This window comes from Pongo pygmaeus, chromosome 2 (assembly GCF_028885625.2).
Source record: "Pongo pygmaeus isolate AG05252 chromosome 2, NHGRI_mPonPyg2-v2.0_pri, whole genome shotgun sequence".
Classification (NCBI taxonomy): domain Eukaryota; kingdom Metazoa; phylum Chordata; class Mammalia; order Primates; family Hominidae; genus Pongo; species Pongo pygmaeus.
Window position 1 is genome coordinate 45749409 of NC_085930.1, and position 23750 is coordinate 45773158.

Below are 23750 nucleotides of genomic sequence, written 5' to 3' on the forward strand. Positions count from 1 at the left end.
TTCGTGCATATAAAAGCACTTAGAACAATACCTGGCACAGAAAGTATTATTCCTCACTCTGAATTCATAAATTGGGACAGAACATCAATGGAAGCCGGAGTCCTTAAAGTTCAAGAAAGTATGCTTAAGAATTCTTAAATAAAAGAAGTAAACTAACCCATGAAAAATACCAGAAGTAAAGACATTTTGCAAAGACAGGGTTTAAAAAAAAAAAGTCAAGTTACTGAGTAAAACAGTAATGCTGATGTACTTATATGCTGTTAGGTCCAGAACAAACAGAATTTAGACATTAATCAATCATGTTAAAACTTGAACCTCAACAGGAGTAAAGGAATAGCTTCATGACAAAACGATGAGGATGATGACCAAAATGACCGTAGCTAATAACATCTAACTCCAATTAAATGCTTACCATACTCCAGACTGCCGAACGCTTTACATGCATTAAAGCTAGCACAACCCTATGAGGCACATATTACTATTACAAAATAGAGGTATGGAGAGATCAGGAAACTCACAGAAGGTCACACAGCTAGTACCAAAGCCAGGATTCAAACCAACTGTCTGACTGCAAAGCCTATACTCTTAAGCTGTAGTACAATCCATACTTAACAACAGATCTTACAGTTACTTTAAAATTCTAGAGAAACTCCTACTAAAATATTTCTGAAAGTACTCTATTAAGTGAATTAACTAGATGTATTAAAAATCCCCTGCCTGTATTCATTCAGAAGCACACACTGACAACTAAGACGGCACTAAGCTTAGAGCTAGGGATAAAATGAAAAGATTCAATCTCTGCCCTTGGTAAGAAGCATCCTCTACAAATTAGCAGAAATCATAAGCTAAATTTAATGAAGCCAGACAAACCTGAGTAGCTTTGTGTTTCAGCTGGTTGCAGAAAGCCCTCACATCAAATTCTGATGACTTTTCTGTGGAGGTGGAAAAATTGCAGATACAAAACCTTAGGCATACTATTTTCAAATCTACAACAAATTCTTAAGTACATGACATTTCTTGCCAAATTACCACAAAATAAAGGAATAAAGCAAGCAAATAACTAGGAAGCAACTACAGAAACAAATAACTTAAAGTACTCAAGCTTAGAAAGCACAGGTATTGCCATACCTCTCTAAAGATAATATGAGTCAAAATTAAGATGTGAGATGTTGAATTTCTTTCTATGCAATGCATGACTATTACTTTCAAAAGGTTTCTTTTTATTTGTTTTTTGTTTTACTAGAGTATGTGCTGTATCAAAGCAAATTACCTTTGAAGACTCTCTTGTTCTTTACTGGCTGTCCAAGATCCACATTATTCTGTACATTGATCTTCATTTGTTTAGCTTTTTTGGAAATTCCAAGTAAGGTTTCTTCACTGGCTCTTGGTGACTGCTCATTTATTAAAAACAGTTTATTTAGCAATTTATTTATTCCTTTAGCTGCAAAAGCTGTAGGCATTTTTTTCTTAAAGGCTTCAAAATATGGCTGTCCTAAAAATTCAGTGATATCAGAAGGAAAGGTAAAATCTTTGAAGTAAGGCATTGGTTGAATCCTAGCGACCTCTTGAAGCAGTCCAAACAAAGGCTCATATAACAAAATCAACCTTTTTAAGACACCTTTATAGAGAACCCTAGAGAAAGAAATAGGAGCTCATTAATTAGCCAGTAATTACAATTTGCAGATTACATAATAAACTGCAAGATTGAAAGCTGAAAATAAATGGCTATCAAGGTCCTCCAGTACAGATAAAAAACACTATAGTGCACACTTGCGACAGCCAGATTAGTCCAACCCAACAGAAAAATCCAAGTATAAAATGTTACTCAAAAAACTGTAAGACAGTCTACCAGGAAAAATATATATATATTCAAAAAGTACTACATGGAGAAATGTACAAAAGGATGCATATCAAAGTCTTAAGTGTGGTAGATGGTGAGACTTTAGGCAAATTTCAGGTTCTTCACATTTTTCTTTTTAAATTTCTTAAAACAGGCATGTATTATAATCAGCAAAAATTAAAGCTATTTTCATTACACAAGAGAGTATCAAAGGTTTAGCATTTTAAAATATGATTAGTAATCAAACATTGTTACCTCTGATTAAGAATAAGTAGAATAAAAAATAAAACAATAGGAAATACTATTTGAGATATCCAGGTTAAGATATCAAAGCAAGGTTTTCAATCTCTAAACACTGAAACTTTTTTTCTTTTCTCCATCCAATGTTTTCTTACATTCATATTAGAACTAATAATCTTAATTGTTTGAAATGGCCCAAAACAGGCCTTCTTACAGATATGGGCAAATTCTAATTATCCATCAGATCAGTTTCACAATATGTACTGAGAGACATGGAAGAGATGTCTCTTTAGTTTGCAAGTATTACCAGCATACATCAACTAAATATGCTCAAAAAAGCAGTGGTGTTTGAGATGGAAGAAAAGAGTCTAGCACATAAGAAGGTCAAAAATTGCATTTATCATTGCCATTAAAAATTAGAAACCAAGTGACAGAAAGAACCAAGTGATATAGCCAGCCCAGGATTAGCATCATTTTAAACGGCCTGTTGCAATATGACTACTACCAACAATTTTTTATTACTGCAATTCCCAGTCATAGGCATTAATTTTTTTAATGTTTAGTAAAAGCCCGCTGATGTTTCACTACAACCTACCATGACCCAGATTTCAGTGTGACACCAGTCACTCCCAGTTTTTTTAGTTGTTCAGTGTTGGGCTGATCTCGTGGATTGAGATATAAAGCCTACTCCTTTGATACAGCCATCAGCACTCAGCTTCCCAATCTACCCCCAAAAAACTCTGATCAAACCAAGAAAGAGAATACCTGTACCTTCCGTAACCCCATAGGAAAATAAGTTTGAAAACTACTAAGAAACCTAGGCTGAAAGGAGATGAGAAAGAAATGAAGGATGTTAGAGGTATGTACGTACCATAACCTGCTCACCAGCCCAACCATCACAAGGTTTAAAATAATGAACTCTTGCAAACCTAGATGTTTCACAGTCAAACTGGAAAATCAATTTAAGGTAGAAAACAAAATCAAAGTAATGTGGATTTTGTAAGTTACAATCATGAATGAAGAAATATATTGGAAGTAAAGAGAATTTTCTTAAAGGAATTAAAGCCTTAAAACACATTCTATTTAAGAATTTAAAACTTTAAAATATGGTAATAAACACTCTGCTAGAGTTCCCGTTATTAAATTTAGCTCTTAAATTTTAGTTTCTAAGATCAAGAATTTCTAGCTATCAATGCTCTTAGGATAATACATGCTGAACAGTGACAGGCAGTCTCTGGCAATGGCCGCATCAGGCAATTCCTGAGAAAAGGAGGCCAAGAAGCAAAAGTTTAAGAATTCCTGTAGGTTATAACTCCTACATAGTGTTAGCTTTCAAACAAAAATACTGTTAAAAATATCCAAACAATTCCAATTCAAAAGAAGGTATATTTCAAGATATTCAAGGATACAGAAAAGTTTTGCAGCAGCAGTCCAACAAGCGGAGCAACAACTTGCAGGCTCCCAAAACCTTCATCAACACCAACTCCACCACTGGCTGACTGGGGACAACACACACTTTGGTAGTTAAGGGCTGATTTTCACTTGAAAAAAATAGAAAAAGTACATTACTTTCACTTAAAAAAAAAGGTTGTTTTTTTTTTTTTACATTTACCAGTTTATTATAAAGGATATGACAAAGGATTGAAATAAAGAGATGCATAGGGCAAGGTATGGCAGAAGAAGCACAGAGCTTCCATGTCCTCCCTGGGCGACCCTTCACATTTTCAGCTATGTGCAAGCTCCCATTACTTTCATTTTTAAATATAAAGCATTTCTATAGCAGTTTTCAAGTGAAGACTTGCTTTAAGCTCAATTTGAGGTAGTTATGCACAATAACAGCCCACTGATGTTTTAATATAATCTACCATGACCCAGATTTCAATGTCACACCAGTCACTCCCATAGATCAATGTCAGAAGATTACCACAAACACCAGGTGCCCCACATTAAAACAAAATTTATACAGCTGAGGTATAATTGGTTATATTCCAACAGCAAGCATAGAGAAATCCAAAGGGAGATCACAAGACATTGAGTTCCCAGCCCACCACATCACAAAGCAACTGGACCACTTACTTACTTGGAAGAAAACAACTCAAACATGTCTTGAATTGAACCCTCCAAATTCATGCTTTTCAAACGCTTTAAACATTGCTCAACCTGAAAGAAGAAGAGCAGTTCAAATTCATGTGTATATAATGCAGACAGGGTCACTGATTATGACCAGGAAAGCAAAGAGTTCTAGATTTTCAAAGTATGGAAATATGCTAAATATCACAGAATACCTTATTTTTTTCAGGGTAGAGAAATCCAAAGTGCAAGCAATTGCTTCTAGTTAAAATTTGGAATTTACCCAGCCAAACACATTTTTAAAATCAGGTGACTCCTAAGAAATTACTATATGCCACAATGAGCTTGATGTTATAAAAGGGACCAAAACGAGTATAGGTTATTCTCAAGATTATAATTTTGCTGAGACAACAAGTTTTTTTTTTTTTTTTTTTTTGAGACAGAGTCTCACTCTGTCGCCCAGGCTGCAGTGCAGTACCATGATCTCGGCTCACTGCAAGCTCCGCCTCCTGGGTTCACGCCATTCTCCTGCCTCAGCCTTCCAAGTAGCTGGGACTACAGGCGCCCGCCACCACGCCCGGCTAATTTTTTTATTTTTAGTAGAGACGGGGTTTCACCATGTTAGCCAGGATGGTCTCGATCTCCTGATCTTGTGATCCGCCCACCTTGGCCTCCCAAAGTGCTGGGATTACAGGCATGAGCCACCGCGCCTGGCCGACAACATGATTTTTAATAGTGAAACTATTAAAACAAGATAGCAAATTATTAACTACTAAATTTCAACAGTCTATAAAGTACCACAGAGGTGAGGAAAATGATTGGCTTTAATCACTGAACAAATATATTCTTTGAGTAGATGAAGCTTGTTCTTATGTTCCCCTGCATCTTCTCTCTTCCTCCCTTCTCACTCGAGATTTTTTCTCTTTTGTTTCCTTTTGAACCGCAGTTCACTTACTATGTTTTCCAAGTGCTTTACCATCTGGGTTTGTCAATACCTCCCTCAAAGGATGGTGTCCAGACTTGAAAACTGAAAAAGATAGGAGCTGACCCTAAAGAATTTAAGGATTGTTCCCTCCATTGTTCTGAAAATCGTTGTTAAAACAGAATCCATAACCTTGGTTCAATTTCTAGAAGTATATTTGCAGCTCTGGCAAGATACTCTTGTTGCCAGTATCAATGCCCATCCAAATTTTTGTATCTGTCTAGATGCAGTCCCATGCTGCCCTTTGTGTTATTCCTGAGGACTACAGAATTCCTACAGCATTTTGCACAATGCATGGCTCTTAGCTTTTTTTTAAAAAAAATTAAAAATGCTATTGAGTGCTGACTGAACACTGTTCTAAGAACTGGATTATAGCGGTAAACAAAAGGGACAAAATACATTGCCCTTGTGGAGCTTACATTATAGCTGGGAGAGAAAGGCAGTCAATCAATGGCAGGTGGTGTTAAGTGCTATGAAGAAAAATAAGGCAGAGAAGGAGTGCTGAGAAGATTGCAATTTTAAATAGGGTCTGTTTTTATTTTAGCATTTAATTAAATATTTTACACGTCTTCCTATTTTTACTACTAGATTTTTAGCAACTAGAGATAGGGAAGTTTCTAATACCACTTTATCTCCCAGCATACCCTACATGTACTCCACAGAACAGGAATCAAAACTATTTTCTGTGTTCCATTTAGGGGAATGTTTAGAGACAGGCTGATTTTAGTACTTACATGAAAGTTCTCTGAAAACTGTGAAATATTAAGCAGTTGTAAGGCAGTAGTAGAAGTGGTAATAGCAGCTGCGGCAGTAACATAAGCATAAAACACGTTTCCTACTTCACGGATCACATAAAATATAAAATATATACACAAATAACTTTACCATGACACAGACTATATTAAATGCTATAAGAGAAGTACAAAGAGGAGGCCCAAATAGCCAAGAATTTAAAAAAAAAAAAAGCAACTTCAGTAATAATCAGAAAAATACAACTTAAAATGAGATTACTATAACATAGATTATCACTGCCAGAAAGGCTTAAAATGGGACTTAGAGGATAGGAAGGCCTTTAACAGGCAGACATGGTGAGGCTGGGCATTCTAAACATACAGGACCAGGTAAGCAAACTCAGAAGTAGGAACAAACACAGTGAGCATGCAGGTCTGTTAAGAGTCCAGGTTGGCTGGAATATAATCTATCTGAACGCAAGAGAGAAGCCTGAACTAAGAAGACTGAAGAGGCCAGATCACAGATCTCGCAAGCCAAACTAAGAAGTTTGGTCTTTACTCAGGACACAATGGAGAACAACTAAAAATCAAAGTTGTGTTTTCAGATGATTAACCTAGTTTTAATATTTAGAATATGCCAGAACTTAGGAAAAGCTGAAGGAGGAAACATCAGTTATGATAGTAAGACAACTAAAAGTTGACAAGGTCTAAGAAAGGAAAATGGCAGCCAGAACTGAAGAGGGGACCAGATGCAGAGGAAGTTTTGTCTTACGGACTGCCTGGATGGGAGAGCTACGTAAGAGAGACTAGAGAATGCCAAATTTTTATGACAGGGTGATTATTCACAACCCAGAAGCTAGAAGGAGAAATACATTCACTTTGAGGGTTAGCAAGCTTGCTTTTGGATTAAAAAAACTCTGAAAAAGATAAAAGCCACCCTAGAATGGAAAATTTAGGGAAAGACCATGATCCCAGATCTTTCTTTGATGAAATCTTCACCCTGTTTGCTTTAAGTACTAGGGGTAGAAAACTAACCAGAAAGCATGCATCTATAAGGTTAGAGACTATGTCTACCTTTTTCACTCCTCCATACACAGCACTAAGCAGAATGCCTGGCACACAGAAAGTTCAAAAATACTTGCAAGGTAGCCCTGTCACACAATGGATAGCCTTCTGAACTTCTAGAAAATACTTGCAGAATTAAGTAAGTGAATGAATGAATTAGCATATCAGGAAGCCAGCTTAAGAGAGGCTCTACTCTATGGTGTAGCCCCTGAGCTGGAGGGCCCAATTTTGTCTTAAGCTCCAAACATTACATGAAACCAGTTTACACCACAACTTGCTATGTACCCATTTACTCTAACATACCACCAATTAGATTATGTACCCTATAGTAAGTAGACAAGTTTTTTTAAAAATAATTTTAGCATTTTGTTTATGCCCAGGGAACTGTTTCTTAATGTCCAACATTTTGTCTTGCTCAAATCACTTAATCTTTGAGCTGGGCAAAGGCACTGTTGTTATAGATTATATATAATGAAGAAAATGTTTACTTGCCTATTAGAAACAAGACTGGGAAAGAATTAATCTAAACATACTTTTTTTCTAACAAAAGTTACTTTTTGAAATGCTGAAATGCTTTCAGGAAAAAAAAGAAAAATGCACATGTAACTATGGGCTACAGGCCTATAAAACACAAGTAATTTTCTGAGATTTCCACAAGATTTCCATAAATAGCAATATAGTAAGTGGCAGTGTGATCTACATTTTCAAGTGAACAGGTTGGGTCTCACCTACCGGGCTTCCTCACCTGTTTGAGGGCCAAATGGGGTTTGTGGTGGCCCATTCTGTTGTGGTTGCTGTAAAGTACTGCACATAACACATCTGTTTCTGCATCTAAGGTTTGGCTCTTCAGCGACAGTGTGACGAGATGGCATTCTTTAATTACACCTGCAATGCAAAGGTCTGAAGCAGAGACAACTAATAAGATTTAGTATGTATTTCTACATTAAGTATATTATATTAAAAACACACTGAAAAAAAGCATCTTTCCTTATTTGTTTTAAAGGAATCAAAAACTAATGTAATCAGTCTCAACTATAAGAACGTAAGGATTCTAAGTATAAGAGAAGTTGGAAAATGGTAACAGATGATATAAAGTCCAGGAAATCATTAAGAGAACATCTGTTAAACAAGAAGCTATATCTTTACATTGCATTTTATCATGGTTTAATAATCTTTCATATGAATACTTTGCTGTCAGCCATTTGGTGTACACTTACGCCTCATGTGTACACTTAAGCCCCCACCTTGAAGGTGGGGCACATGTCACAACATGTGTAATAATTCTCTAACTCCCCATGTTGCTATGCCCAAAAGCAAGACGAATGAATAAATTCACAGTCTTCAAAATCAAGGCTTCTGTGTTTGGATATCACTTTAAGAGAGACACAAACATATTCAGAAAAGAAAAACCACCACAGTAACTGGAAATCGTATTATTTGATGAACGCCTGACTGAACCCCGGGTGCTCATCAGCAGATGCTTCCTAGTCTGAAAATCTGTAGTAGTCCCTAAGACGTAGTTCATGTGTTATTTATGGCTCTAAAGGCAGCACTAGCATTCTAGATGGAAGTAAAGGCTGGTTGCTACCTAACAAGAATTTTCTTACTGTCCCAACAACTATCTGAAGACAGAATGGGCTGCCTCGGGGATGGGTAGCGAGTTGGTGAATTTCCCAGGCCTAATAGGAGTTGTTAAAGAATTTTTGAATAGAGGGAATATTAATCTGTAAAGTGTGCAGGAAGGATAGATGGGATAATCTGTAAAGTGTGTAGGATGGATATATGGGAAAGGGGATGTGATGATCTAAGTCAACCTTGTCCAGCCCGCCTTATTTTGTTGTTCTGTTCTGTTTTGTTTTAGGCTTTTTGCAGCTTAAAGCCATGGTTTTTAGTTTGTCTCTAGTGAAAACAGGGATGAGGAAAGGGCTTTACCAGCCCCACCAGAAACAAAGAACCCATGACTGTATTCTCTCCCTTGGGCCCCGGAGCTACGTATTTAACATTCATAACAGCTTCCATTTGAGTGTTCATTTACCATGCCAAGCAGTGTCCCAAACGCTTTCTCTACATTATCAACTCTTTCATCCCCCCCAAACAGCCCTATGAGGAAGGTACTACTTTTATCTCCACTTGAAAGTGAGATCAGTGAGGCACAGAAAGTTTCAATGACTCCCTCAAGCTCCAGCAAAGGGTAGAGCTAGTATTCAAACCCAAACAACCTGTCTCCTGCGCCAGGCTCCTACCTACTATATGCCCTTCACCCTAACAAATACCATCCATTTAGGTGGTAAAACACTGTCATTTACAGTGCACTGTCTCCTAAATTACATCATTAGATATTCCCAACGCCCCTGTGAGGAGTAGAACTAGCTCTATTTCACAGATAAGCAGATAGAGGTCCGAAAAGATTGTAGTTTGAGTCCCAGTGCTTAGGTGACGTCCACCGCTCCTCGGGGACAGGAAAAAGACGGAAAGGGGAAATGGACGGAAGGGTAAACAAGACTCCCAAGACCCGGGTGAGCAAGGGTTCCCAGGCAGCACTGTTCCCCGGCACCAGCTGAGTCCACCTCTCTCCGCCCCCTCAGCGCACGGTTAAGCCTTGGTCCTTCATCTCTCCAGCCAAGCCCTGCGTTAGCACAGCTGGTTCCATGAAGGAATGCGAAGCCAGAGGCCCTACAAGCTACACCAGCAAAGTGCTGGGACCGCTCGACCCCTACATGCCCCGCGCCCCTTCCCAGCGTCCCCCGGGCCCGGGAAGTCCCGGTACCACCGGCGCCGGCCAGGCCTGGCGGCCTCCCCCGGAAACGTTCCCCCCTCCTCGCCCGGCGCCTCACTCACCAAGGGCCGCGCCGGGGTTCTGCACTGTCACTGCGCTGCGGTTCCCCGCCCTAGGGATTCTCACACGGTTCCACGGCTCCGCGCCCGGCAGCACCGCAGCCATCTTGCGAGGCGGGGTGACTTAAGAAAGACGGAGCTACGCGAGAGCACGTCGAGCGACCGGAGGTGGGGCAATGGGACCCAGTCCGGGCCGAAAGGGAGCAGGGGGTGGGGCTCGGGCGGGGCCAGGAGCCGGGCCGGAGGCTGCCTTCCGAGTAAACGCGTGGGACTGGGAAGGACGCAGTCATCTGTACGCTGGTTACCAACACGTGGCCGCGTAGAATCATGGGGGAAAAAAAGCCCCATCCCAATACTAACCAACAGAATCTCTGAGAATGGGGTGAGGAATCTGCGTTTTGTTTAAACTTAGAGCAGGGGATTCGGAAGCACAACCAAGTTCGGAACTATTAAATACTTCTAGGCATTTTACAAATATGGAAAATGAGGCCCAGAATTGTGTACCCCCAACTCTGCCTCAGACATTAGGGGAAAAAGGAAGAAATGAAATGAAGAGGTTTATGCAAGGTGTGGAATTTGTAGCGAAGAAGCAGTGATTTGCTTTGAGTGGTAAAGGAAGGCTCCTTTATGTCTTGAACCACAGCAAAACCGAGATCACATCAAAGAAACTTGGAAGACACCTGTCATTCCCACTTTTGTCAGTCTCCAAGACAAGATCATATTCCAAGCTCTAGTGATCCTTACCTCATTAATATCTTTCTAATAATTCATTTATCCTCAGCCATGCTAATGCCCCCTTAAGTTCTTAAGACTCCCACAGTAACGTATTAGAAAAACTGAGTTTTGGAAACAGACTGCCAAGGTTCTAGTTCTAGCTTTGCTGTTTACTAGCTCGGTGATCTCAGGAAATTTACTTACCTCCTCCTCCAGACCTTAGTATCCCTGTGGGTAAAATGAAGATGATAATAATAGTATCAATCTCACAGACTTGTAAGATGCCAAGGCACTCCTGGCATACAAACAATAAACATTTACCGTAGTTAATATTGTTGATGTTATTACTACTATTTCATGCAAGCAGTCTTACTTTATTGAAACACTTTCCATGCTCTTTCTGTGCGCCTTTACACATCATCTACTTACTCTACCTGGGTCATCTTTGGAAACACAATCTCTTTTCCTCAGCTCTGGGGTCGTCACTTTGGGTAATTCTTCCTAAACACCCCATCCTCACTCCATAACTTGATACAGATTCCCCTTTAATGTATTACCACAGTGCCCTATGTTGGCCTGTGCATTAGTTTTCTATTGCTGCTGTAACAAATTACCAGAAACTTAATGGCTTGAAATAAGTAGAAGTTATTTTACATTTCTGGAGGTCAGAAGTCCAAGATTAATTTCATTGGACTGAAGTTGGCAGGGCTGGTTCCTTCCGGAATCTCTAGAGAAGAATTCATTTCCTTTCCTTTTCCAGCTTCTAGAGGCTGCCTTCATTCCTCGGCTCATTTCACTATCCTCCACCTTCATTGTCAGCATGACATTTTTCAGTCTCCTCCTCTTCCTCTCTCTCTTTCACCCTCCTGCCTGCCTCCCTCTTAAAAACACCCTTGTGATTACATTGAGCCCATCAAGATAATCAGGATAGTCACTCCATCTCAGAATCTTTAACTTAATCGCATCTGTTTTAGAACTCCAAATTCAGGCTCATGTACCCGATGGGCAGCTGATGCCAAATATTGAGATACTGGTGCTTGGAGATAGAGAAATATTTATTCGATTTGACTAAAGTGAGAGGGCAAGAGAGCAAGATCTCTCAGATCCACAGTAACAAAAAAGAATCAGGGAGTTTTTATGAAGCTAGAGAGTAATGGAGAGGGAGTTTCAAGGAATCCAAGGGAAAAGTCTGTGTTTCTTCCGTTTCAGATAACACCTTGTGCAGCCGTATGTATATGGCAGCTGGTTGCAATGTCCTTCAAGGAATTCATTCCTTCTGTAAACTATTCTTATGGCCCTGAAGTTATCTCCTTCTGCTTGACAAAGAAACAGTACATCAGCAGTTTATAATTACATTGTGGGAACAAGGAATACTGGGCAAAAAAGCGAGTGGTTAACATGTACAAGCAAGCCAGGGCCTGAACAAAATTTTCATTATTTCATGCACAAAAGAAAAAAAAAATGCTGGGGTGCTGAAATCTCAAGCAGCTGAAATCTCAAGGTTATATAGCTACAAAATCCCTGCTCAGTGCAAGGTAACATATTTACAGATTATGGAAATTAGCATGTGAACATCTTTGGGTGGGAGGTGGAGGGATCTTTATTCAGCCTACCACAGCCTCTCTCACAGAATTTACCTCACTGTATTGTATTTCTTTGTTTACTTTCATGTCTATTTCTCCAATGGCATATGAACCTACTGAAAGCAAGAACTACCACTGACATAGCTAACTGGTCTTTCTATCTCAATGCTTAGTTCAGAGCCTGGCATGTAGTAGGGCCTCAGTAGGTATTTATTGGCTGTATACGAGGTTGGATGATGCTTGAATAGAGTCTTTTGAAGGATGAATAGGAACTCCCCAGGCAGTTAAAGGAAAAAGGATATTCCTACAGAGAGGTTTTAAGGAGCATGGGTTTGAAGAATCACTAGTCCTGAGTTGGTACTGCTGGGACATGATTTGTGCTGAGGGATGGAGCTGGGAATAGTGGTGTCAGTCAGATCATGGGAAGAATTTGGCTTTTTACCTGAAGACCAGTAGTTCAGAAACCTGGCTGATTATCAAAATTGCCTGGATAACTTAAAAATAGAGATTTTCAGGTCCCGCTTGAAAATTCTTACTCATTAGTTCTGAGTGGGGCTGTTTTGAAAAGGTCTTTGTGATGATAGTCTAGGTTGATGTATCTTTGCTATAGGTGATAAAGGAGTCACTCACTGAGTCTTAGGCAGAGCAATTTTTGTCACCTTGCCTCAGAAGAAGAGCACTCTGGAGAACAGATTTGGGAGGGAAGAGGTTGGAAGTAAGGAGACCAGGCCCATCTGTTCTATTACAAAAGCTAAGGCCAGAAATAATGAAGACCCAAACCTTCAAGCATTTCTACTGGATATAGATAGTATGACTTATTTAGATGTCTAGCATGGGTTGAGAGTATCCCTTATCTGAAATGCTTGGGACCAAAATTGTTTCAGAGTTCCAATTTTTTTAAGATTTTGGAATACTTGCAACTATACATGAGATATCTTGGGTATGGGACCCAAGTATAAACATGAAATTTATTTATGTTTCATATCTACCTTAAACACATGGCCTGAAGAAACTTTTATAGAATATTTTTAGTAATTTTGTGCATGAAACAAAGTTTGTGTACATCTCAATCACCCATGTGGACAATCTGTGGTTGTTTGGTGTCAACATCATTCCTGACTCTGAATTTATATGCTACTGTTTTTTTGTTTGTTTGTTTGTTTGTTTGTTTTTTGAGATAGACTCTCACTCTGTTGCCCAGGCTGGAGTGCAGTGGCGCGATCCCGGCTCACTGCAAGCTCCGCCTCACAAGTTCACACCATTCTCCTGTCTCAGCCTCCCGAGTAGCTGGGACTACAGGTGCCCACCACCACGCCTGGCTAATTTTTTTTGTATTTTTAGGAGAGACGGGGTTTCACCATGTTAGCCAGGATAGTCTCGATCTGCTGACCTTGTGATCCACCCACCTTGGCCTCCCAAAGTGCTGGGATTACAGGTGTGAGCCACTGCACCTAGCCTATATGCTGCTGTTAAGCAACCATTTTCTTCTACTTATTCACACATATGTGCTTAATAGTAAAAAAAAAAGATATACCATTAATACAGTGAAAATTAATGTGTTCAGGGTAACTCACATCATCATGTCAGTACTCAAAAAGTTTGGCATTTTGGAGCACTTCAGATTTTGGATTTTCAGTTTAAAGATGCTCAACCTATTTACATATTTACATGTCTAGAATGATGATATGGTTTGGGTCTGTGTCCCTACCCAAATCTCATGTCGAATTATAACCCCCAGTGTTGGAGGAGGGGCCTTGTGGGATGCAATTGGATAGTGGGGGCAGAAATCGCCCTTGCTGTTCTCATGATAGTGAGTTCTCAGGACATCTGGTTGTTTAAAAGTGTGTAGCACCTCCCTCTTTGCTCGCTCGCTCTCCTTCTCTGGCCATGTAAGATGTGCCTGCTTCCCCTTCACCTTCCTCCATGATTGTAAGTTTCCTGAGGCTTCCCCAGTTGTGCTTCCTGTACTGCCTGCAGAACTGTGAGTCAATTAAACTTCTTTTATTTATAAATTACCCAATCTCAGGTAGTTCTTTATAATAATGTGAGAATGGACTAATACAAATGACTTCCAGATTTTTACCTGAAGTTTGAAATATGACATTCAGAAGAAGAATAGATTTAGGTAGGTGGCAAGGGTAATAAGATAACTTTCGATATACTGAGTTTGAGATTGTCCATGGCTATCCACGAGAAAATGTGCAGTTCACCAGTTGAATAAATGGGACTATAGCTCAAAAGTGATTGCAAAGGGATGAAGTAGAGACAGTGAATATAAAACAATATTTTTAGTAGCTTAGATAGGAGGGAAAATGGAGTTTATTGGTGACAGAGAGATGCAGGATCAAGAAGAGTATTGTTTTGTTTTGTTCTGATTTTAAGGATAGTGTACCAGTCAGGATTCCACCAGCCAAAGAGAAACAGTAGAATATGTAAAGGGATTTACAGAAATAAATTGACTTATACCATTGTAGGGGTCATATAGGAAAGTCTGAAATTCATAAGGCTGGAAACTCTCAGGCAGAAGCTGAAGAAGAAGTCCACAGGTGGAATTTCTTCCTTCTTCACATCTTCAGGAAAACCTAAATTCTATTCTTTAGGCCTTTCAACTGATTGGATCAGGCTCACCCACATTACCCAGAATAATCCCCTTTACATAAAATCAACTGGCTGTAGACATTAATCACTTCTACAGAATACCTTCACAGCAACACCTAAGCTAATATTTGATTGAATAACTGGGTACTACAGCCTAGCCAAGTTGACACATAAAGCTGACCATCACAGATGGAAAATGACTTGATCAAACATATATGTAGGCTAAAGGGAAGAATTCAAAGTGTGAAAGAAGCTGGATATAAAAAAAATAGGAGAGAATTGATGGAGAAAGACCCATTACTCATTCAACAAAGTTTCTGAGCATCAGTTTTTTGCCAGACACCATCCTAGGAACCAGAAGAGACAAGCAGGGATGGAATCAAGTGCTGAAGTAAAGGAGTTGACTTAACTATCAAAACCTTTTATTATCTGAGCCAGGAAGAAAAATAAAGATAGTATAGATATGGATCTATTTGGGATGGAGTGATGGACAGCTTCTGGCTTCTCAGTGGAGGAGGATTTGAGATCATTACCAAGAGTGGAGGAGGGCAGGGAGATGGTGTTCTGGATGAGCAATGGATGTTGAAATCCGAGCTTCCTTGAATCAGGGGACATGGAAAAAGCACAGGCTATGTATATTAGAAGTAAGGTTTTAGGGCCCTACTGTAAACAAATCTCTAGACTGCAAAAAAAAAAAGGCTGTCACAGGCACAAATGACCATTAAATGTAAAACCTTGGCCATCTCATTAGTAATTCATGAAATACAAATTAAAATAATTTTTAGCTTCTATCAAATAGACAAAGAGTAAAAAGCATGGTGTCTGGTGTTACTAGGTCTTCACACAAAAAATTTAGGTGCAAAGTTATCCTTTGTTGTAATCATAAAAAAGGAAAGTGACATTGTATCCTCACAATAATTCAATTACTTTCTAATAGTTTGGCAGTGGAATTTTTTATTCTCCACGAAATCTTATATAGAAACCTACTATGTAAAACAAATATATAAAAGCAAGATTGCAGTGGTTAAGGATGTATGGGGGAATGCAAGGCCCTCCCATTAAGGCAATTTTGAGGGGCCGTTTCCTGAGGTACTCGCCCAAGATATTTCCTAGAACAGTTTGAAACCCGCTGCTGTAAATAAATATGTATTAATGTGAGCAATTATTAATGATACATTAAGTTTTTTTTAAGCAGTTCAGAAAACTGTATGTCATTCCTTGAAAAAAATACATAGCCATACATTGAGGAAAAGGTCTAGAAGGATCTAAATGAAGGTTATAACAATGGTCATTTTTCTGGCAGTAGGATAGGTATTTTTTCTTCTATGAGCTTATTTTTTTATATTTTTAAAAAAGTATTGCTGTTGTAATGAGAATAAATTATGTATTATTTTTATTTATTTATTTACTTATTTTATTTATTTTACTTTTTTTGAGGCAGAGTCTCACTCTGTCACCCAGGCTGGAGTGCAGTGACACTATCTCGGCTCACTGCAACCTCCACTTCCTGGGAACAAATGATTATCCTGCCTCAGCCTTCCAAGTAATTGGGATTACAGGCGCCCACCATGGCTGGCTAATTTTTGGGTTTTTAGTAGAGACGGGGTTTCGCGTTGTTGGCCAGTCTGGTCTCAAACTCCTGACCTCAGGTGATCCCCCCACCTCGGCCTCCCAAAGTGCTGGGATTACAGGCGTGAGCCACCTCGCCCGGCGAAAAAAAATATTTTTAATGCTAGAATGCTGTGTACCAAGATGTTTGTGTGTGTGCATGCACATGATATGATATGTGTATGCACAATATATTCAGAGACATACCTTTTGGCTTATTCACTTATGGCCTTTCAGCTCTAATCCCATGCTTCTGTATTTGCTCCATGATGCTGGGACTGGGACTCTGCAAACTACTTGGCTAGCTGGTAGATATACCAATATGGGCCACTAGAGGGAGGTTGAAGGCAAGAGCAGGAGAGAAGATTCTTCTCTGCTCCATTGTCCCTGGCAGTGTTGCCCAACACTGTCTTCACTCCAGGTAATAGCAGTTGGTTTCAGTCCCTGACTCTTTTTCAGTGTTCCAGGGTTCCAGTCCCTGACACACGCCCAGAACTACCCTCAGAGGTACTAGCAGCACAGGGATGGTGTTCTGTCCTCAGAGGTCTGGGTCCCAAATCTGTAAGTCCCTTCCTCTAAAAATCTAAATTCTGATAACCCCAAATTTCTTTGCCTGGTTTCTCCAGTTCCAGGGATTGTAACTGCTTTCAGCAGTTACCTCTGTGTTACTTCAGTGTTGTATCATCTTTTCATCTTAGTTCTTAAACATTCATTTAACCAATTCCTTATATTCCTTAAATTCTTTCTGGTGGCCAGGCGCGGTGGCTCATGCCTGTAATCCCAGCACTTTGGGAGGCTGAAGTGGGTGGATCACTTGAGGCCAGGAGTTCGAGACCAGCCTGACCCACATGGTGAAACCCCCTCTCTACTAAAAATGCAAAAAAATTAGCCAGGTGTGTTGGCGCATGCTTGTAATCCCAGCTACTTGGGAGGCTGAGGCAGGAGAATCCTTGAACCTGGGAGGCAGAGGTTGCAGTGAGCCGAGATTGCTCCCTTGCACTCCAGCCTGGGCAACAAGAGTGAAACTCCATCTTGAAAAAGAAAATTCTTTCTGATAAAATATATAACATGGTATTATTCTGTTTTACTAATGGACTCTGACTGATATGATTTTTGGAACCAGAAGTGGTCCCAGGAAATGGCCCCTCTAAATGAAATTCTGTGGTTGGTTTGGCCATGTCCTTAGCTTTAAACACAGTAGTGATGGGGAAATTGGGTATTAGAAATCCTTGGTGTGCTGCAGCATCGTACTTAGTCACCTGAAGCTGACTGTGAGGAAGTGCCCTCTGGAGCCCGCTGACTCCATGTCTGTTACAGTAGCAGTGATGCTTCTGAGTGCACTGGAAAGCCTACAGAAAGTGACACACTTAGGTATTTAACACAGCTCAAGTCACAGAGAATCAGGGAGCGTCTATAGTGGCCCTAAAATAATCAGTTATTTCTTATAGTTTCATAGCTGACCTTGACCCAAAATTCAGTTCTGTGGGTTGCAGAATTACAACCTAAATTGAATTCATAGACTCACAAATCTCATCTGTGAAAGTTAGAGCATTGATTGGTAGGAAGAAGGACTCTGAGCCTCGGAATTAGTTGAACTCGGGAAAAGCTGAGAATCTTGGAGCAGTCTGCCTTCCTGTGTCTGAGGAGACTTGTATGAAGACCCTATAATAACCTCAAGACCCACCAAACCACTTCTCATCACTTCTAGAGCTATAACTAAAATCAAATCTCAGTTTGCTCCAGGGGGACAAGTACAAAGTCTAATATGGAAAGAAATAGTTTAGATTTCAAAATAGTTGCAAAATGTTGCTAATTTTTAGTGACAGAAACTGAAGTAGTGTTGGATTTTAAGGTTATTAGACCATAGAGGATGGAATATCAAGCACTGAACTAAACCAAATGTATCAATATGAGTCATCATATCAGTTTCTAGAGAGTCTTGCAGCGAGAAGTGTATTTAACAGTTTTCTTTGATGATTGAAACTTGAATCCAGCTATAACCTACATTCAACGAGGTTAAGATGCCAGAATTTCCCTGGATTAAAGTAAAAGGAGGGATCCAAAGACTTAGGAAAATTGGAATGTTGGAATGGATATATAAACTGTGGTCTGAACATCCACCCCACCCCAACTGTGTCTTCTGAGAGAGCTCAGAGGTCACACCCTCCACTAAGGCCTTGAGAAATACATTAATGAGGTGCTATCAGTTTCTTTACAAAGTTCTGCAATGGCTGTCTTCTGTAGGTCGGAGTGATGATAGAAGATACCATCACTGAAATTGGCCCCTTGATTTCAATGGGATCCCAGAATGATAAAGGCCAATTGGCAATGATTAATTACAAGAGACAGGTTGATGCATTTACTATAATGGACAATAGGAACAAAATGGTAACCAGATTGTTTTGACTAGCAAGGAACTTTAGTGGAGGCTAATTGATCACAGTGTCTGTAGGAATTAAATAGATCACAGCCTATGAAAATATTACTTCATCTATATAAAAAGAACCAGGAACTTGATTTGAGCACCAAACTGGAGAGACATGACTTCTTACTTAGTTTCCAGATTTAGACAAGTTCAACAATATAGAGTCTCTTGATGGACAGGAAATTCAGGACAAGGATGTTCATCACTGTCATTTACAGTAACAAAAATGTGAACACATATAAATACTGTTGGGGTTCAAAGTGTGAGACCCTAGAAATTGAGAAAACCACAGAAGCAAGGTCATTCTCTCATCTTCTCCCACCGTTCTGCAAGAGAGCCAGCCATAAAAGAATTATCTAACCTACCTCCCCTGAAAGTAGGCCATAAGACACCACAATACAGGTGTCCTGCTCTATATCTAGAGGAAATAAAAGAAGACATAAAGAAGAATCTGAACAAACAGGCCTTGCTAAGTTCTCCCCCACAATCCCTGTTTATTACCATTAGGTCATACTCTCCTTTGTCTAGTCATGTTTCTCTACAACTATCCACTTCTTTTATCGGACTTACCATAAAAATACACAGTTTTCCCTGGGTCTTTGGGTCATCATTTTTGAAGGGTTCCATGTCATGTAAAACTTTGGTTAAATCTAAATTTTATATGTTTCCTTTGTTAATCTATCTTTTGTTCCGGGGTGTCAGTCATGAACCTTGCAATGGGTGAGGAAAAGATATTGCCTTTTCTCTCCTACAATATCCATGTTTCAGTTATCTGTTGCTGGCTAACAATCAATAACTTAGTGACTTAAAATAACTATGTTAATGCTTACAGTACTGCGGGTCAGGAATGTGGGCAGGGGTGGCTTGTCCCTCCTCCACATGGTGTTGGCTGGGTGGCTTGACTGGATTGGGAGACTCCCAGATGGCTTCACTTATGAGTCTGGCATCCCTCCTGGGATGGCTCAAATGGCTGAGGGTGCCTGGATCTTTATTCTCGTGGCTTTACCTGGACTCACACATGTGTGTAGGGCTTGAGTTCTCCTCCATGTGGCTTCTCTCTCCACATATTATCTCAACCTCTAGGACCTATCTCTCCACACAGACTCTCTCTACAAATAGGATAATCTGGGCTTCTTTACATAGTGGCTGGGGTCCACCCTGAACAAAAGCAGATGCTGCAAGGCCCCTTAGGATCTGGGCTCAGAAGTCCTCAAATGCTACTTTCATCACATTCTTCTGGCCAAAAAAGTCATAAGGGCAGCCTAGGCTCCAGGAATGAGGAAATAGACCCCCTGCTCTTGTTGGGGAAAGCTGTTAAGAATATTACAAAGAGACAAGGACACAGGAGATGTGATTTACTCATTGGGGGCCATTTATAAGAACCTACTACAGTTTAATAAGAAACATTTCCTGGCCGGGCATGGTGGCTCACGCCTGTAATCCCAGCACTTTGGGAGGCTGAGGCGGGCGGATCACGAGCTCAGGAGTTCAAGACCAGCCTGGCCAACATAGTGAAACCCTGTCTCTACTAAAAATACAAAAAATTACCTGGGCATGGTGGCAGGCGCCGGTAATCCCACCTACTCAGGAGGCTGAGGCAGGACAATTGCTTGAACCCAGGAGGTAGAGGTTGCAGTGAGCAGAGATTGCACCATTGCACTCGAACCTGGGCAACAGTGTGAAACTCTGTCTCAAAAAACAAAAAAAAAACAAAAACATTTCCTCTTAGAAATTATGCTATGCCCATAGAATGAAAAACAGGGTAAGCAAAATGGCAATAATGAACAGATCCAAAATATGTAATGGATCAAACACATTAGATGTTTATTCTCACCTGTTTTCCCCATCTTGTTCAACACATGATTATTCAAATTTTAGGTTCCCATCCTGTGACTTTGAAATCCCCTAGGGCCTTGTCATCATCTGCATCCAGCTATAAGAAGGAGGAACAGATAAGATGGAGGTAGGACACACCTACCTCTTACAAGCTTTGGCCCAGGAATACACTCATTATATTCACTCACGTTCCTTTGGCTACACCTAACTGCAAGGGAGGCCAGGAAACATAGTCTAGTTGCATATCCAGGAAGAAGGAAATAGGTCAGGCATGGCGGCTTACGCCTGTAATCCCAGCACTTTGGGAAGCTAAGACGGGCGGATCACTTGGGGCCAGGAATTCAAGACCAGCCTGGCCAGCATGGTGAAACCCCATCTCTACTAAAAATACAAACATTAGCCAAGCATGGCGGTGCATGCCTGTAATCCTAGCTATTTGGGAGGCTGAGGCACGAGAATCACTTGAGCCCAGGAGGCAGAGGTTGCAGTGAGCCAAGATTGCACCATTGCACTCCAGCCCGGGTGACAGAGCAAGACTGAGTCTCAAAAAAAAAAAAAAAAAAAAAAAAAAAGAAAAAGAAAAAAGGAAGAAAGAAAAAAAACAGTGAACAACTAGAAGACTTTGCTACAATCATTTTTTAAAAAAGAAATTTTTAATGGCCCAGAGAAGTGCTTGTTGCAGGTCTGACTGGCTGGGGCTGGCATTGCAGGTGGTAAAGGAATTTACCAAGACAGTTATACGTAAAGGAAGGCAGGTTTATTAGAGAAAGTATGAAGATACATTGCAAGGGTGCAATGGGCAGCACAGCAGAGAAGGGGCTGTCTGCAAAGAGGCAGGGGCTGGAGGAAAGTTTTATAGGGTTGTGCTGGAAGGGATATGTGTAAAACAAGGTCATACTGCTGGGGCTACGTGCAGAGCGAGGTAGTTGTACCAGCAGTTGTTTGTGGTTAGCTGTCTCAGAACAATTTTTCTCCCCGACATGGGACCCTTTCTCCATTGTTGCTTACTCATCTTAACAGGACTCCACAGTGCTCACATTTTATTAAATGAATAAAGGAGATAATAAAACTGGTTATACATGATGACTCCAAGTTGGGAAAGGGGCAAATGGGGATGTGTACCCAGAGTAAAAAATGATGCTAAGATATTAATAATAGTTATTTCCAGTTAGTGGGCATACAGAAGAGTTTTATCTTCTATTCTTTTAATTTTCTGAATTGTTCAGTGAACACAAATTACCTCTATAAGGTGACATATTTTTTAAATGTTAAAATATCTCAATTATAAACAAAAAGTGCTCATTTAGCAAGGATCATTGTTGACAATCCATCTCCTATCTCAACTCCTAGAACCTCGTAGAAACATAGAGAAAAAACACCTGTTGATAGCAATCTATTTTCTGAGGTATTCAGAGGCCAGCGTGCAATTTAACACAATCCCTAATTTACAAAAGCCATTTCTAAGTCCATTGTTTGAAGCTGAATGCATTCTCCGACAAAATTAACGTAAAGGATGATGATAAGGATCCAGGGCCAGCCCACGAAAGCCACTCTACTGCAACCAGACACGATATTCCTACCAGTCATTCCATACAGACCAACTCTGGATCCCAGGATTACTACAGAAAAGTGCTTTCCATGGTCAAGGGCAAGATAGCAGGAGCATATCTTTCCTCATCTTGTGTCACCCTCCACCCCAACAAGACCTGGCAGCCAAAGTGGGAACTTTTTTTGTTCCCCCTCTAGTGCACGACTTTGAAAGATTGTAATATAGTCCATGGAAAACATTCGGCAGTCTGAAAGCCTTCCCCGGGCCCACCTGTCCTCTCATGGTCCACAACTGGAGAACGGTCTGGAAATCCTTGAGCTCTGGAAAGCTTCCTGGTTAGTCCTTGGGGAATGCAGGTAGCTATATTGGAAGAACCTGCTCAAGTACAGTTCTTGACATCTGGGGAATCCATTAGGGGAAGATCACTTCAAACTCAATAATGAAGTCCCCACATTTATTGGGCACTTTGGGGAGAGGGAGGTCCTCTCCAGGGGCTTTTCACTGCATGCCAGGCCTGATGACTTCCTTGAAAACAATGGGTATGGTCTTTCCGTCCAGAGTAGGATGTTCACCATGCAGCCACACAGAACCTCCCAAATGCTGATCCTGGCAGGACAGATGACATCAGAGCCATTTCTCTTAAAAATACTATGTGGCATGTCCTTTAAAACAAAGACGATGTCAGCTGGAATGTTTTTAGAGGTTTGGTCTCCTTCCTTGCTTGGGGAAGGTCATTTTGGTCCCTCTTTCCACCGTGTTTTCACTTCAGTCATCCAGATCTTGTCTTGACTAGAACCAGTTTCCTCACCATGTGGAAAGTGGGAGCTGGGACTTCCTCAGCAATGAGCCTTGCCATGGTGGAAGCACAGAGGCGGAAGGGAGCTGCTTCCAGGCCTGGGGCAGGGGCTCCCACCAGGCATGGTCCTGAAGGAGACAGGTGATGGGATGTTACATCAGGATGACTAGGAAGATGCCAGGGACCCCTAGGATGGGGAAGAAATGTTTTCCTCATGTACTTTTCCCCTCATGGAAGCAGCCATCTTAGAGACTTTGGTTCCTCTCCATCCCAAGTCCTCCATCATCCCACTTCCTTTAGTGTCCTCATCTCCAGTAACCTTCATATCAACCTCACTGCAGGCATGCAGTCTCCAGCCATATCCCAAATCTTACTATCAACCAGAGTTGTTCCTTCTCTGAAATCATGAATTCAGGCATTTCCGTTTCTGACAATAGTTTCCTATTTTCCAACTTTCTTACTCAAGTTACTCCCTATAAATCTGATCTTAAACTGCACTGAATCACCAGTCCCCAGCACCCTCTTCTCTCTCATCGTACCCCCACCTTCATCTTTATTTGTCCCCAGTCCATTTCTTGCCAGCGTTCTCAATTCCCTCACCCCATTGTACTTCCATGAGGTTTGCCAGGCAAATGCCCAACTCTATAATAATTCTACTCTCTGAATGTTCTGGGATTCCAGAAAAAGCAGAACCCTTAGATAAGAACTCTCTCAACTTTCTGACACCAACCCTACAAACTTACTTGTCTCCCACTCATCCTGTCTTCCATTCTTTCACTTACAACAGATAAGGTGACCCTCCCCTCACCCAAGTCAAATCTTCCCATTTGCATCCTGTGTCCCAAATCCTTCTGCCTTCTCATAAGCTTCAAGCAATT

At 40.6% G+C, this 23750-nt stretch overlaps 1 protein-coding gene and 1 long non-coding RNA gene across 5 annotated transcripts in view; one reads left to right on the forward strand and one right to left on the reverse strand.

Moving 5' to 3' along the window:
- Window positions 1–10798, reverse strand: part of NEPRO (nucleolus and neural progenitor protein) — a 15719-nt gene extending 4921 nt beyond the window's left edge. For 3 of the 4 annotated variants that reach the window (XM_054481270.2, XM_063661631.1, XM_054481272.2), the window contains exons 1-7: window positions 9767–10798; window positions 7674–7828; window positions 4161–4240; window positions 3490–3621; window positions 2952–3029; window positions 1271–1632; window positions 871–932 (exon numbers count right to left, since the gene is read on the reverse strand). In XM_054481270.2, the coding sequence (XP_054337245.1) occupies window positions 871–932; window positions 1271–1632; window positions 2952–3029; window positions 3490–3621; window positions 4161–4240; window positions 7674–7828; window positions 9767–9869 (972 nt within the window). In that variant the 5' untranslated portion in view covers window positions 9870–10798. Of the gene's footprint in view, window positions 1–870; window positions 933–1270; window positions 1633–2951; window positions 3030–3489; window positions 3622–4156; window positions 4241–7673; window positions 7829–9766 lie in introns of those variants that run through there. The other variant, XM_054481271.2, reaches the window with a different exon arrangement.
- Window positions 9744–23750, forward strand: part of LOC134739156 (uncharacterized) — a 77249-nt gene continuing 63242 nt past the window's right edge. Inside the window, exon 1 of the long non-coding RNA XR_010125678.1 lies at window positions 9744–9931. This is a non-coding gene — a long non-coding RNA (uncharacterized LOC134739156). The remainder of the gene's footprint in view (window positions 9932–23750) is intronic.